Below are 16,074 nucleotides of genomic sequence, written 5' to 3' on the forward strand. Positions count from 1 at the left end.
TAAACTGAGAAAGTAAAATGATTAATGAAGAATCCTTCAGGAAGTGAGAGTGACGGCCTTCCCACATGCATTCCTTTCAAAACAAGCATTGGTTATTCATCAAAGAACATCAAATTAAAGTTCAAAGCAGGATTTTTTTAAATTTTTTTTTAAAGTTAAATTAAGTAATTCCGTTTCCCACAGATGACTCTATATAAGAGCAGAGAGGCTGTTGGTTTCCTGGTGGAACATTTGATTTGAGAAAACTAGCAACCCACCAATAAATCCCTGGCTCCTTTTTTAATGTTCAGTTCATTGTGAATTGTTGAAATTTCCATTTCAAGACTTTAGACAAAGCCATTCTGATGTACTATGCCAATTTCAAAAGAATGGCTTTGTTATTCAAGTTAGACGATTGTTAGTTTTTAAACAGGATTATACAAAAACTATCTTTACCTCATTCAGTTGTAGCTCTAATACACTGACTCTGTTTAAAAGTATTCTCTGTTCCTGTTGACTCTCTTTCAATCGGTCTTTCAAATCTTCATTTTCTGCTTCCAGTTCCTGAAACAAAGAAAATGTAGGCGTTTTAACTAGTAATGATAATGGTCCTTCAGAACACCAATGCTTGTTTAACAAAATTCACAACATATCTGCTGCCTCACTTTAAATCATTATACCTGTAAACTTATCTAAAGCGCCTTCAGATTCTCCACCACTAAATTCTTGTCCTTGGATGGATGTAATACACACACAGTTTTTAATATAATCTTTCCCTGTCCGTACTCCAGTGCTGACAGCATTTCAAGAGCTACTTTTATCTCCTGGCTCTCAACATATAAAAAACAAATTGTGCTGGAAAAAAAAAAAAAAAAGTCTGAAACCCAGCCACTGTGTTTAAAGATGTAATCTAAAAGACACTTCATCGGCATGAGGCATCATGATAGCCTTTTAACATGCTGCATGCCTGAAGTGCATCAGATGTAACCTTAATCACATCTATTAAGCCAGCCAAATGCATTCACTGTCTTTTTTAAATAAAGTGCAATATTTCCAATTAGCATAGTACCCTTTATCAGAATGAGATACATACATGCTTCCTAAACTAAAATACATTATGGGCCATTTTAATTTTTTCCCCACTATTAAAAGACTATTTTATAAATATATATATAAAAAAAATGACCTATTTAAACAGACAAAAATCTAAAAGTTCAGAGTTAAGCTACCATTACAGTAACTTCTCATAATGCACATAGTAAGGTACTTTAATAGTACAGTTGTTACAATAAGATATGCAGGATTCTCAATTTCAGGACCTATGATGTCAAGTCATTCTGTTGTATACTAAAATATTTCATAATGGCAGCCTCAGTTTTAAATTGGCTAGTTTCCCCAGTTTAAAAAATTAGCCCCTCAATGTTATTTCACTTTTTAAAAATACTGTACTGGCATACTAATAAGCTGAGGAAGGAAATGCCATAGATTATTCTAGCAATTATAGCAAGCAAATTCATTTTCTAGTAAGACACCTACTAATATATTTTATTTTATATTTTCCTTAATTCAGTGAAATGCTTAAAAGGTTGAAATAAAAGTTAGCTTCTTATTACACCATCATTTATCAACATTTGAGTGCTCTTTACAGAACCTACCTATTTTAACTAATAAAAGCCTCTGCAGAACATATTCTAAAATAGACACTACATACAACAGGGGTGGCCAAACTGAGCCTGAGAAGGAGCCAGAATTTACCAAATGTACATTGCCAAAGAGCCACAGTAATACGTCAGCAGCATAGGCACCAACTTCTGCTGGCACCGGTGGGTGCTTGACCGCCCTCTGTCCCCGGCCCCGCCTATTCCCCACCTCCTCCCCTGAGCGTGCCAATTTCCCGCTCCTCCCCTTTCCCTCCTGGAGCTTGTTATGCTGAGAAACAGCTGTTTTGCGGCAGCAAACGCTGAGAGGAGAAGCAAAGACGCGGCGCGCTCAGGGGAGGAGGCAGAGGTGAAGTGGGGCAGGGGGGAGGGGAGCTTGGCTGCCGGTGGGTTCAGAGCACCCACCAATTTTTCCCCATGGGTGCTCCAGCCCTGGAGCACCCATGGAGTTTGTACCTATGGTCAGCAGCCCCACCATCAGCCCCCTTCCCCTTCCCCCCCCCCACCGCTCCCAGCACTTCCCACCCACCGGGAGCCCTGCTGATCAGCTGTTCCGTGGTGTGCAGGAGGCTCTGGGGGGAGGAGCAAGGTTACGGCAGGCTCAGGGGAGGGGGCAGGAAGGGGTAGAGTGGGGGCAGGGCCTGTGGCAGAGCCAGGGGTTGAGCAGAGAGCACCCCCCAGCACATTGGAAAGTTGGCGCCTGTAGCTCCAGCCCCAGAGTCGGTGCCTGTACAAGGAGCCGCATATTAACTTCTGAAGAGCCGCATGGGGCTCCAGAGCCCCAGGTTGGCCACCCCTGACATACAACATAGGGCACAAAAGGGAGAACTAGCTTAAAAATGTCCTGCTCATAGTTATCAGGTGGAATTAGTAAGAGTGTGTCTCATAAATCATGAGGAAACATTAGGTAAATTTTGTAAGGCCTATTTCTTGCTTTTACATTTACATTTTCTCTACAGTGTACAAGACTCAATCATAAACCACTAATTCCCTCACTGTCGCCTCAATCCTGAAAGGTAGTAGACACCTTCATCTCTCACTCTAGAGGAGGTACTCAGCACCTGAGAGAATCAGCATCTACATGAAGAGAAATGTTTAATAGCTCAACCTTAGGCTGTTTGAACGATTAGCATACATTTTAAGTGGAAGACTTTTTTATAACTTTTTAGTCAGATGAAACACTGCAGAGATTTTATCCCTTTTTAAAAGATGGCGAACAAATCGCACACTTGCAACATTGCATGTCAGTAATGTTGAGAGCTGAAATATTGCATTCCTCTTATGGGAACAGACGATGTGCTTTATAACCAAACCCTAATCTTTAATCAAATAAAATATACAAAGCACAAACCCCTTCCTGCTCTTTTTATTCTGATTTACCTGCATGTTTAGCTGTTCCCTCTGATACTGCTTGAAGTTCACTTCTTGTGCATACAGCGGATTCCGTTTCTGTGACACATTAGTAACCTATTATTGCAACATTAAAACATAAAATCATAAATTTAAGCAAACTAAACTCATGCTCTTTCTGGATACAACATGTAAGCCCAGTGTTTTCCAACTGAGATCAGCATTATACTTCATTATATATCCCACGGGGGCAGTGTTACTACTAGTTCACGCTTACTCTGCTCTGTTATATTTCACAGAGGATAAAAATCAGATAAATTTGTCAATCTAATCTACAGAGATAAATTGTGGTAGTCTTATTTCTAATCCCCAAACTAATACGGATATCATTTAAATATCAAGGCCCAGGTTGTCATCTACAACCAACAAGCACTGAATGCAGATGAAGAGGGGTGTCACTTCCGCACCAGTGCCTATGTTTAATAACAGCTGCTTTGAGCCTACTCTAAACCATGCTGTCAGTCGAAGATCACCCTGCCACGCCACATGCCCTTCACCGCAGGCACACTTATGTTCCTTAGTGGCCTAGACAAAAATGAGCCACTCTTGTGGTTTTACTCCGCTGAGGCATTCCCCTGTGCTAGGGCGTCTTCCATGGGCTCTTTAACTGATTTAAGAGGTCTGAGAATCAGAGCTAAGTTTCAAAATAACCACATACAAATTAAGAGAATCAGAACTTGCTCGCAAAGATGAGCAGTATAATGATTTTCCGTTCTATGGACCAGGCAATTTTAGCAAATAAAAGTCAGGCCCCTGGCCAACATGCAGTGCTATTGAGGAAATATTTTTAAAATGTGAGGATACCCGTGAGCGGGCCCGGCCCTGTTTCACATACTAGTCATCTCTGCTTCTGGACCGACGGGCAGCAAGCGGGGGAAATATACAATAGCAGCTTTTTAAAAAAGCTTTAGAAAAGAGTAATTTAACTAATGATTCACTTTCACTTGCCTTGCCCACTGGATGGGATTTAAATCAGTGTTACCATTTACGGCACATTAATAAAAGTTAGAAACCCCAGGAGCACCTGGGAGTCACATTCTGTATAAGCATTTCAGCATTCGCCACAGAGGATCATTTAGATGGAACAAAAACTTAGAGAAAATATTACTGAGGATGGATTTAGAATAGAACTTCAATTCACACGGTGTCTTTCACACAAGCAAAGTCATGAGCTTTGTGACAGTGCAGTAATGGTGTATAAACAGCCACCATTGTGCTCACCAATAGCTCATATGCAGCTCTGGACAACAGAAAAAGTTTATTGACAAAGAATGTTGGCCAGAACAACAGGGACGTCCCTATTCATTCTGAGAAGTACTGTATCATAATACGGTGTTCTTTCTAGGCAGTCATCAGACATGGGCAAAGAGGACAGGGGGTCAACATCTTGCCAGAGTGGAACCTTTACAAGCATACAACATGCAGTGTCAGTAATGCATATGAACGTATGAGCTTCCTCAGTGACAGACATTTAGTGAGACATTTAGCAGAGAACAAATAAAGCCTGACCTTTTGTTCAGGCTGTCCCTTCTTCATAAGCTCCCTTGCTAAAAAGCAACAAAAGTTAGGTTTTTAATTTTTTATATATACTTAATTTAAGTTAGACATTGATCTAACAGTGATATTAGAGGAAATATCTAATTACCAATTGGCATTTCTGATTTGTTAACAAAGAATAATCACAAATCCAAATAGTTTTACTATTAGTAAGACAATGTTTCTCATTATCACTGACAATGCTATACCAATTTCAGGAGCTGTCTAAACAACTAGTCCTATTTAAAATGTATCATTTCCATTTTTGATTATTTTCCAAACGTATAACATTTTTACATCATATACAATATTAGGTTTTGTAACAGCATAACATTACAATGGAGCAAGGGTAGGCAACCTATGGCCCGCGTGCCGAAGGCAGCCCACGAGCTGATTTTCAGGGTCCTGGCCACCGGTCCGGAGGGCTCTGCATTGTAATTTAATTTTAAACAAAACTTCTTAAACATTTTTAAAACCGCATTTACTTTAGTTTAGTTATATATTATAGACTTATAGAAAGAGACCGTCTAAAAATGTTTAAACGTATGACTGGCAGGCAAAACCTTAAATTAGAATGAATAAATGAAGACTCAGCACACCACTGCTGAAAGGCTGCCGACCCCTGCAATGGAGTATCCCAGGATTAGATAAAATTTAAATGTTCCCATTCTAAATAGAAGTGACAGTCTGTCCTCCAACGTTAGCATGCCGTATACTGTGACAATATCACATCCTTATATTGAATAAACTTATTTCCAAAAAGACATTGTCCACAAAAATGTTATTCAGATAGTATTAATATCAGCATTGTAATGTTTAAAAAAAATTTCTTCCCAGTCAAGAGCCAACACTCCCTGTAAGAGGAATAATAAGCATGAAAACAAAAAACCCAGAAGGAAAGAAAGAGAAATTTCTCCCAAATACAGGAATGATTTTCATACCTTTGCTGGAATCCTCAATGGCAGTCTTTATTAGGGCCAAAATGTCAATATTGTCACCAATTCTGGCATAGTAAGAACAGTCATGACCAAGGGCATCAACCAAACTAACATCTGCACCATTTTTGAGCAGAACTTCGACCGCATCCTTGCAGCCATATTCACAGCCTAACATTAGAGCAGTCCTGGGGGCAGGGAGAAAGACCACACACACAGACACACATCAGACACGTAAGGAGACAATATTTGCAATGGACAGCTTACTTGAATTATTAATCACTACCTTTTTGTAAACTCAATTACAGAAGCCTGTGCTTAGAGAAAGAACCTTTCCTCAATGCATCTTCATGTAATTGGATTTTTCTATGTAACCAATATGTAAAGTATTATTTTAATAAAACCACTGAGCTAACATGCTTTCTTCACAGAGAAAATGACAGTAAACCCAAGTCTTATTCTCCTCAAGAATCTCCTGATTTTCAAAACACAGGTTTATTATCCCATCCTTCATTTCAAGTTTTACTAAGAAGTTCAGCACACAAATTCCAAATACTATAGAAAAAAAAGGTATCAAAAGAGTCACAAAATACATCAGACCAAATTCTGAAGGTGCCTGGAAACATGTAATCCCACCCAAACAAGTGCGTATGCACCTTTCAAAAGTATCATTGCAAACTCCCATATTCTAACCACGACAAGCCCCAGGCCCACCCCTCAGCATAGTGTATTTATAATCCAAGAAGAAATATCTGGGGAAGAAGTGGCTGTGCATGAAGCTCAGTACAGATATGTAAACACACAAGGTAAAAATTACAAGAGGGCCTAAGTCACTTAGGAGCCTTAATGGGATTTGGGCGCTTTTAAAAATGTGACTTGGGGAGGAGCAACAGACAGGCAACACAGTGCACCATGAAGGGCTATGTTGTGAAGAGAAATTTTTTCACAAGTGCCTGAGTTCAGAGAAGAGGTAATCCCTTTCACTTGGGTCTTTCAGCTGTCAACTCTACTTCTCTCCAATTTACTATAAAGCACCAGACTACATTCTCTACACAAGTCAACAGTCTTTCAGCTGCATAAGCCAGAAATACATACACTGAAAAATAGAAGATTGTCATGGAAATGACTGACTTTGTTTGTGGAAACAGGCATTTTGTGAATGCTGTCTCATTTATTTATGTTACTTGAATTGGCTAATCAACATTTGAAGTCTTAATTTAGTATATGTTTCAGCTGTACGGTTTGACAAGTTTATTTTACAACTTGAAAGTCTGAAAGCTGAGAGACTTCTGTTGTTTAAGAACACAGATACATTGCCAACATATCCCAATGGCACGTGTTACCTGTTTTGTTTGTCTCTGGCATTCACATCAGCCCCCCTGTCGATCAGAAGCTGACAGACTGTTGGACGACACATCTGAGTGGCCAGCACGAGGGGTGTCCTCCCATCCTGGAAAACAGGAAAAATTGGGAAAGGGCACATTCTCAAAGAGGAAAAAACAACACCACACAGCATCCCATTAGATTCTGAAGAGAAGGAAGGATAGCAATAACTAGTGACTTACTCCATCTTTGGCATTCACTGCGGCACCATGATCACACAGTAGCTGAATGCTAGCGGAACAGTCTGACATCGCTTTGGGGAACAAAGAAAAGAAAGAGTGGTTTAAGTGTCTGAGGAGAGCCTTCCATGGAGTCCCAAGTACGCCTAGGATTCCACTTTTAAGCCCTCATCCCCCAAGCTCCACTGTGCAGCCACCATTCCTCTAGCTCAGCAGGACCAGAAAGGACTCAAACTTGTTGCAGCCCTTTAATTAGCCACAGGAGCTGCTGAGCAGCAAGAGGCATTCCCCCTATATACGCTCCTTACCGTGAACTAAGCACTCCTTGAATGCTGCTCACAACCTATGGAGCAAGATACTTGGAATCAAACCCAAACAAGATGCTTGTATTTTATTCTGTGCAGGACAACACAGATACCTATAGAATATGAATTCAATAATTTTTATCATAGTGCTGTGCTTTTGAATGGACTCTAAGGAAAGTGATAGCTATATTCTTCAGCACACATCATAGAATCAGACTATCAGGGTTGGAAGGGACCTCAGGAGGTCATCTAGTCCAACCCCCTGCTCAAAGCAGGACCAATCCCCAATTTTTGCCCCAGATCCCTAAATGGCTCCCTCAAGGATTGAACTCACAACCCTGGGTTTAGCAGACCAATGCTCAAACCACTGAGCTATCCCCCCAACCCCTCCACATCTAAAAGTTTACAGTGCAAGGAAAGTTCACCAGCAGGAACAAACATTCCTGTACTAAAATTCTAAACAACTGGCCTTAGCCTTATGCTGGAGGAGGCAACTTAACTAGAAAGTAGTGTCATTTGTGGCAGTATCTGTGCAAGGTCCCTCCAGAATACCATACCCCAGCTTCCACCCTCTAATACACTGTTTCTCAGGAAAGTCAAATTCAGCACACAGACAGAGTGTCTTATGCTTTAGGATTCAGTGAACTCTGGTGCTATGCTCTTGAAAGCATGTGCAATTTGCAATGAACACACAATCACAGTCCAAAATGTTAAGGAGGGGCATAGAGTTTTAGAAGGATTTAGACTGATCGAGACTAAACTATCTTTAAGCTATGTCTACACTATGCAGCTTTTAGCGACACACGGCTGTGCCCCTACAGCCGTGCTGCTAAAAGGCATGCAGTGTAGCTGCTGTTTGTCAGCAGAAGAGAGCTCTCCCGCGGACAAAAAACTTCCACCCACAATGAGTGGCGGTAGCGTTGTAGGCAGGAGAGCGGTCCTGTCAACAAATCACTGTCCACACCAGCGCTTTTCCTTGACAAAACTTACCTTGGGGGGGTTAACACCTCTAAACGACAAAAGTTTTGTCGTTCACTTGCCATTGTAGACAAAGCCTTAGTCTATTAACATTGTACACCAGTGTTCAGAGCATCGTCTTTTACCATATTGTTAAAATTTCAGTGAAAAACTCATTTGTTATATGCAGTTCTCTAACGTCTTTTGTTCTTGTAAACTGACTGATGACCTGTCAAAGGCACATTTTCCTCTATGAGGACAAAGTCTATGACAATTCAAAGTTTTAAGAAGCAGCCATTTGGGTAAGAGTGGAAAACTTCATCTAAAAATAGGTCTTAAGCAGTAATCCAATTCCTTGCACTGATCTAAAAATGAATAAAATTTTATCAAGCCCCACTCCTTCTGCCTCCACAGACACAGATACACTTTTAGCTTAGAAGCAGGAGATATTTCAACCAAAGAGTTTTTCTCAAAATTTTAGGCACCTGAAAACAGAATTCGTGTTTGAGTGCTTCTCAACACTATAGATATTAGCTGAGTGATAGAAGAAGAAAAATTATTCATATACATATTTTCTACCACAGGTTTAATAAGGTCAATTGAAGGGGAAAAAATAACCTACGCCAATTTCTTCTACAGTAGATACATTATGATAGAGTATCCTTTTCAGTAAGAAATATAATTTAAAGGAGAACCTCTTAAAACGAACGGAAATAAATAACTTCATGCAGCAGTTCCTGGAATGGCAAAAACACTGCTTACCAGCATCATGAAGAGCAGTTCTACCGTGAAGATCCAGATTTTCAGTTGGACAATTGTACTGTTAAAAGAATAATTCTTATTTACTAGATATGTATCAAGATTTAATTCCAATATTTATAATGCACAAGTCACTCAGGCTTACAAGTAAAAGAACTAGAAATCACTGAACTAGAAACATTTAAACTAGGGCTGTTGATTAATTGCCGTTAACTCACGCGATTAATTAAAAAAAATTAATTGTGATTATTCGCAGTTTTAATCGCACTGTTAAATAGTAGAATACAGTGTTCCCTCTAATTTTTTATGTCCATGTGCAGAATGAATTTTGTTATGTGCACCAATATGGAGGCGACGTGTGACACATCACCTTCATATTGGTGCACATAAAATTCATGTGGTGGGGGTGGGGCAGAAGGATTCAGAGGGGGGGGGCTCAGGGTTGGGGCGCAGGGGGGAGTAAGGGCTCTGATGGGGGGAGTAAGGGCTCTGGGGTAGAGCTGCGGATGAGGGGTTTGGGATGTGAGGGGGGGGTCAGGGCTGGGGCAGAGGGTTGAGGTGTGGGGGGAGTGAGGGCTCTGGCTGGGTGTGCAGGCTCTAGGGTGGAGCTGGGGATGAGAGGTTCAGGGAGGGGGCTCAGGGCTGGGGCAGAGGGTTGGGTGGGGGGGGGGGGGAGTGCTCCAGCTAGGGGTGAAGGCTCTGGGGTAGGGCTGGAAATGAGGGGCTCAGGGAGGAGGCTCAGGGCTGGGGCAGAGGGTTGAGGGTACACAGGGTGCGGGCAAAGGGTTGGGGTATGGGGGGTGTGGGCTCTGGAGTGGGGCTGGGAATGAGGGGTTCAGGGTGCAGGCTGCCCCGGGGCTGCAGATGGGGAAGATGGGGGGGAAGAGAGAGAGAGAGAGAGAGAGAGAGAAACACTGCCCCCCAGCCCTCTCTCAACGCAGCAGCTTGGGGCCAGGGTTCCTCTCTCCGGCAGCTCCGAGGGACCTGGGCTGGGCCGGGGGAGGGGCTCCTCTCCCCCGGCAGCAGCAAGTCTGAGGCCGGTCGGCACTGGGGCCGGCGGGGAGGGGTGTCTCTCCCCACTGCAGCCCTGAGCTTCTGCACGGGGCTTAATAGGCAGCTGCACGGCCATGCGGCTTACAGGGAACTCAGGTAGAATACCTATTGAAATTTATTAAATATTTTTGGATGTTTTTCTACATTTTTAAATATATTGATTTCAATTACAACACAGAATACAAAGTGTACAGTGCTTACTTTGTATTATTTTTATTACAAATATTTGCACTGTAAAAATTATAAACAAAAGAAATAGTATTATTCAATTCACCTCATACAAGTACTGAAGTGCAATCTCTTTATCGTGAAAGTGCAACTTACAAAAGTAGATTTCTTTTGTTACCTAACTGAACTCAAAAACAAAACAATGTAAAACTTTGCTACAAGTCCACTCAGTCCTACTTCTTATTCAGCCAATCACTAAAAGAAACAAGTTTGTTTACATTTACAGGAGATAATGCTGCCCACTTCTTATTTACAATGTCACCTGAAAGTGAGAACAGACATTCGCATGGTACTTCTGTAGCTAGCATTGCAAGGTATTTATGTGCCAGATGCACTAAAGATTCACATCACCAAAAGGGGAATTTAGGGGCAGGTGCAGTACCACAAATTACTTTTAATTTTTTTTTTAAACTAACTATAAAATTAACAGCATCTCTTGAAGAACACATACTTCCCTTTTACGTCTAAATGTAAAATGTGGCACAAAGATTGATTTACTGTCTTCAATACCTGTAATAGCTTTTGCAAACAAAGAGCATGTCCATATTTTGCAGCAAGATGCAACGCATTTCTCCCTACGGATTAAATATACATAAAAGCATTAAATTGGGAACTACAGTAGGGCTATCAATATCAACATGCAGTAAAATATACCATGAAAACATTTAATAGGTTTCCCTTGTATTCAGATACTTCATTATTCGTAATGCAATATTGTAATTCATAAGGAACAAGAAATTTGACACATAGATAAAATAACTAAACAAATTTGTATTTCTTCTTTTCACCACCTTCCCAGTTTTCACATGCCTCCTTACTCACTACAAAATTCAGAACCTCGATAGAACTTTGAGGTTATGAAAATCCCATGAGACTTCCAGGCTGGTTTCTGGACCAAAGGCAATTCAGAAAAGCATCTGCATGGTTTTACATACTACTCAGAATCAAACCTTTTGAAATTCTCCCAGCACTTTTTCCGAACTCCATAAACCATGCTGTTCCCATACATATTTTAAATGTATTTATTAAGATTTACTTAGCTAGAATAGCAAATGTAGACAAGTCCATATTCAGAGGAGCCAGAGTACTTAAAATCATTTAAACCCTTTTGAGTTAAACTTTTCTATTGCCTGGAAATTTGTTCAATTCAGAGAACCTAAACTATATCCAAGACAGAATCAGACAGTTTGAAGCATGTACTCTATGCCATGTTTCTAGCCATGAGGAAGCAAAGAATTTCAAGTAGTTATTCAATACGTGCTCAAGTCTGCATCTATTTTAGCCTGTTCCATACTACAGGACAAGTTACAAGCATCTAATGTAGATTTTGTTTTGGGATGGAAATCAGACCTGTGCCAAGTGTTTTTGAAAATTTCACCCTTAAACTTTAAGGGAACATACCTGCAGCATCGCTGGCTACGATATCAACCCCATGTACAAGAATGGTATTCAAACAATCCAGATTTCCTTTTGATGCTACAACATGAAATCTAAGGGGGGAAAAAAAGATACTATGCATTTCTTGGCTTAAACAGACTAGTTTTGCATGGAAGAACAAAAAGAAAAAAGGGTAACATTTGCCAGCAGAGGCAGAGCACACGAGGAGAAAAAAAAAAAAACACCACCAAAAATCCCCACAGTTGTACAGTGAAGTGTTAGGTAGAGTAAAACCATATTTCACTCATGTAGTTCCAGCTTGGAAAGTCTAGCGTTGTAGCATGACCTGACCCAACTAAAAGTGGGGGGGGGGGGGGAAGGGGGCGCAAGGAGGCGGGGAGAAGAGGAAGCATAAATTTCCTTCAATAAAACCAGTACACTACTTTTGTGTCTGTGGCAGAGAATAAGTAAAATATCGATCAGCTTTCCCTTTCCTAATTATGATTCAAATTTACTAGGATCAAGCATTAGCATAGTCAAAGCAATGACACTTCTATCACTTCAGTTTGAAATTGTAGCCGCATGGATTTCTGTTAACTTTTGTGAACATACCTTGAGGAAGGATGGTCAAGCTGACTGTTATAAGAACCAGCTCAAACTGCTCCTATCAATCCAAATTTTAAAGATGGAGGATAACTTCTGGTAAAGAGCAATTCCTCATCCTCCTCTCTCCTTTACCTTTCCTCCCCACAAAATCTAACACTTCCCTCTATATGTACTGTCAGGCTCCCTTGCTTTTCAACTGGCTGCATCTCTCACTCTGATCAACCTCAGCTTCAGTTTTATTTGTGTATTTGCTAATGCACTCTGGGATTTGATAAGTACAGAAAAGATACAGGGTGGCATTGGGGCCCCAAAAGTAGTGCTGCTGGATCCCACTATTTTTAATGCTGAGGGGGCTGCAGAAAGATGGAGTACACCACAGGCTTGGAAAGTCCCTCAGAAGTCTATTTAGTATGCTTCAGTCCAGAGGAGTTATTGGGTTTGGTCCACCTATTACAAAGATGGCTGTAGCTCAGTTTTTCCATTTGTAACCAGAATCCCTCCTATTTCAGACAGGAGGTGGATATACAACACAATTCCAGCAGACTCTTCCATAAAATACTTACGCCTAGTACTTACTCACCTGTGGAATTAGTTATAAAAAGCTAGGACTGGCTCCTATGCACTGGTGCATAAATATGCTAAGAAATCACCAAACCTCAAGTAAGAGTAAACCATACTATCATGCACACTCATATTTCCATTGAACCAGAGTAACTACTGGAATATAAGCAATAGTGGAAAAACACAAGGAGGACAAAGAATGTATAAGAATTAAAGAATGGACACTTGTAAGGCACAATATCCAAAGCCACTTGTACTTCTGCTTTCTTGGTGTACCTGGCAATTTTGATGCAAGATGATTCAAGAATCTGAAATGGTTAGCAGAATCAGGCAGATAGCCAAAGATTACACTGTGATATTAAGTTTGATGGCTATAGGAATGTTCCACCCAAACGTACATTCCTTTTACCAACTATTAGCTACCACAAATCATACAGTACTAATGCTGTTGGACAACCTAGAAATACAGTCTCCACACCGGTAATTTGAGACAAAATGATTGGCAGTAATATCTGGAGAATGCTTTTCAAATCTTATTTTTCGTTTCATTTTGAAGATCCTAAAAATACTAAACTGTATTTTCCTATAACATCCATTATGAAAAGACTTAAATTAGCAAACCCAAAAGGGGTTTAGGAAACATTTTAGAGGACACACAGAGGGCAGGATTTGTTTAGATTTAGGGGGAAGGTGTTTGTTTTAAAGAAATGTAAGAAATTACTCCATATACTATTACATACAAACAAGAAAACCCAGTTACATATATAGATTCAGTTTGTGCAATGGGAAGGAAATAAAAATGACAGCCAGCCACTTCTGGACTGGCTAGCTCTCTCACTGTTGGCTTCATGGGCAAGCCTCTATAATGCTGCGGACTCCTGAATTAATGGAATTATCCCTGGATCACAGATTTCTGTTGAGTAGGTTTTCCCTATCTTTCCCCATCCTCCTGCTTTCAGGTCTCTTTTCAAGCCTCCCTGTGGCTATACTGTAGAGTAGAATCATAGAATATCAGGGTTGGAAGGGACCTCAGGAGGTCATCTAGTCCAACCCCCTGCTCAAAGCAGGATCTATCCCCAATTAAATCATCCCAGCCAGGGCTTTGTCAAGCCTGACCTTAAAAACTTCTAAGGAAGGAGATTCTACCACCTCCCTAGGTAACGCATTCCAGTGTTTCACCACCCTCCTAGTGAAAAAGTTTTTCCTAATATCCAACCTAAACCTCCCCCACTGCAACTTGAGACCATTACTCCTTGTCCTGTCATCTTCTACCACTGAGAATAGTCTAGAACCATCCTCTTTGGAACCACCTCTCAGGTAGTTGAAAGCAGCTATCAAATCCTCCCTCATTCTTCTCTTCTGCAGACTAAACAATCCCAGTTCCCTCAGCCTCTCCTCATAAGTCATGTGTTCCAGACCCCTAATCATTTTTGTTGCCCTTCGCTGGACTCTCTCCAATTTATCCACATCCTTCTTGTAGTGTGGGGCCCAAAACTGGACACAGTACTCCAGATGAGGCCTCACCAATGTCGACTAGAGGGGAACGATCACGTCCCTCAATCTGCTCGCTATGCCCCTACTTATACATCCCAAAATGCCATTGGCCTTCTTGGCAACAAGGGCACACTGCTGACTCATATCCAGCTTCTCATTCACTGTAACCCCTAGGTCCTTTTCCGCAGAACTGCTGCCTAGCCATTCGGTCCCTAGTCTGTAGACTAGTACTCCACTCTTACCTAGTCAATCCCCTACAAACCCCTCAACCACTCACAGTGCCCAATATAACGTCCTTCAGATTACCACCATCTCAATTTTGCTACCCTAGGCTCTACTGATCTGCACCTTTTTGCCTTTCCAGTTCACAAAATAGGACTTCACACATCTCTACGAGGGACGGATGTCAATGAGCACTCATCCTTATTTCCCCTCATCCTATAAAATCAGTATTGCTAAATGAACCTGACTAACAGGAAGTTTGACAGCCCTCAGAGCAATGGTTTGTGGCTGGATGAAGTGCGAATTTCTATCTAGGATGGTATAATGGGGAACTTATTTTAGTAAAGTATGGAATTAGTGTACACTCTTCTTTTGCTTAAAATCATCTACCTCTAATAGATATTTAATTCTAGAACTCTAATTCTGTAATCTACTGTCTGTTTCAGATGGGAAGGAGTCTAATACACACCATCAGTAAAAATGTGACATAATGAAGAAAGATTTATCGTCTAAACAGATTTCACTACTCATGCCATCATCCTCCACTACATTCTTGGAAATTACTTACACAGATCTCCCTTCCACATCCAGTTTAGTAGGATTGACTCCCTTTTTGGCAAGGATAGATGAAATTTTTTCCACATCTCCCCTTTCAGCTGCTTTCATCAACCGATCATCATATTTGCTCCAATCTGTATTCAGCTGCATAAAGACATAAGTAAAAAAACCACCACAAGTGAGTTTACTGCATAATGTGAACCCATTAAGATTACCATCATAAAAAAAATTAAATGTCATAATTTGCTCCTATTACCAGGCAAGAAATCTTCATTAAATTAGTTTCATTTGTCAATATCTACTATAGACACAGAGCAGCATGTATACTTAAAAACCCTACCAAAGATACCACGCTCCAGCACACAGTTCTCCCACTGGGGAAAGCATAAGAGAAAAACCACGTGACAGATGTGTCGTCACACTGCTTAATTCACTGCAGGAAGATGCCCACATACTACAGTGTTGTGGACATTATAAGAAATATATAGAATAGAATATCACATACTTAAGGAGAAAAGTCCCCTTAGAATTCTGTAGATTTCTCTAAAGACCCACATGCTATGAAGTCCAAAAACAAAACAAAAAATAAGTTTACATTAAAAGCATAAAATCCAATATGAAAGTATGAAAACAACCATAGGGCATAAGGTTAAAGAAACTTAACTCTGCCTCTACCCGCTGCCAATTTTCCAGCCTGCATTCTACTTAAGTGCAAGATTAAGACATTTTACGGAAGGATATTTGATAAGGACATAAAGTTTGCAGCCTGCAGCTATCAACATCCTAAATTCACTTTAGGGTTTGACTCCACATCTTTGATTTTGCATACACATCTAGGATAGGAAAGCATAACCCAGTACCACTCCACACAGTG

The 16,074-nt window shown here is 40.7% G+C and overlaps 1 protein-coding gene across 6 annotated transcripts in view; it reads right to left on the bottom strand.

The window, feature by feature from the left end:
* UACA (uveal autoantigen with coiled-coil domains and ankyrin repeats) overlaps window positions 1-16,074 on the bottom strand; it is a 72,099-nt gene that overhangs the window by 16,831 nt on the left and 39,194 nt on the right. For 3 of the 6 annotated variants that reach the window (XM_074966651.1, XM_074966657.1, XM_074966656.1), the window contains exons 2-11: window positions 15,211-15,344; window positions 11,784-11,872; window positions 10,893-10,957; window positions 9,105-9,162; window positions 7,084-7,154; window positions 6,862-6,968; window positions 5,525-5,706; window positions 4,557-4,594; window positions 3,018-3,086; window positions 436-543 (exon numbers count right to left, since the gene is read on the bottom strand). In XM_074966651.1, the coding sequence (XP_074822752.1) occupies window positions 436-543; window positions 3,018-3,086; window positions 4,557-4,594; window positions 5,525-5,706; window positions 6,862-6,968; window positions 7,084-7,154; window positions 9,105-9,162; window positions 10,893-10,957; window positions 11,784-11,872; window positions 15,211-15,344 (921 nt within the window). Of the gene's footprint in view, window positions 1-435; window positions 544-3,017; window positions 3,105-4,556; window positions 4,595-5,524; window positions 5,707-6,861; window positions 6,969-7,083; window positions 7,155-9,104; window positions 9,163-10,892; window positions 10,958-11,783; window positions 11,873-15,210; window positions 15,345-16,074 lie in introns of all 6 variants that reach the window. The other 3 variants (XM_074966653.1, XM_074966650.1, XM_074966652.1) reach the window with 1 other exon arrangement.

Source organism: Natator depressus, chromosome 10 (genome assembly GCF_965152275.1).
Source record: "Natator depressus isolate rNatDep1 chromosome 10, rNatDep2.hap1, whole genome shotgun sequence".
NCBI lineage: Eukaryota > Metazoa > Chordata > Testudines > Cheloniidae > Natator > Natator depressus.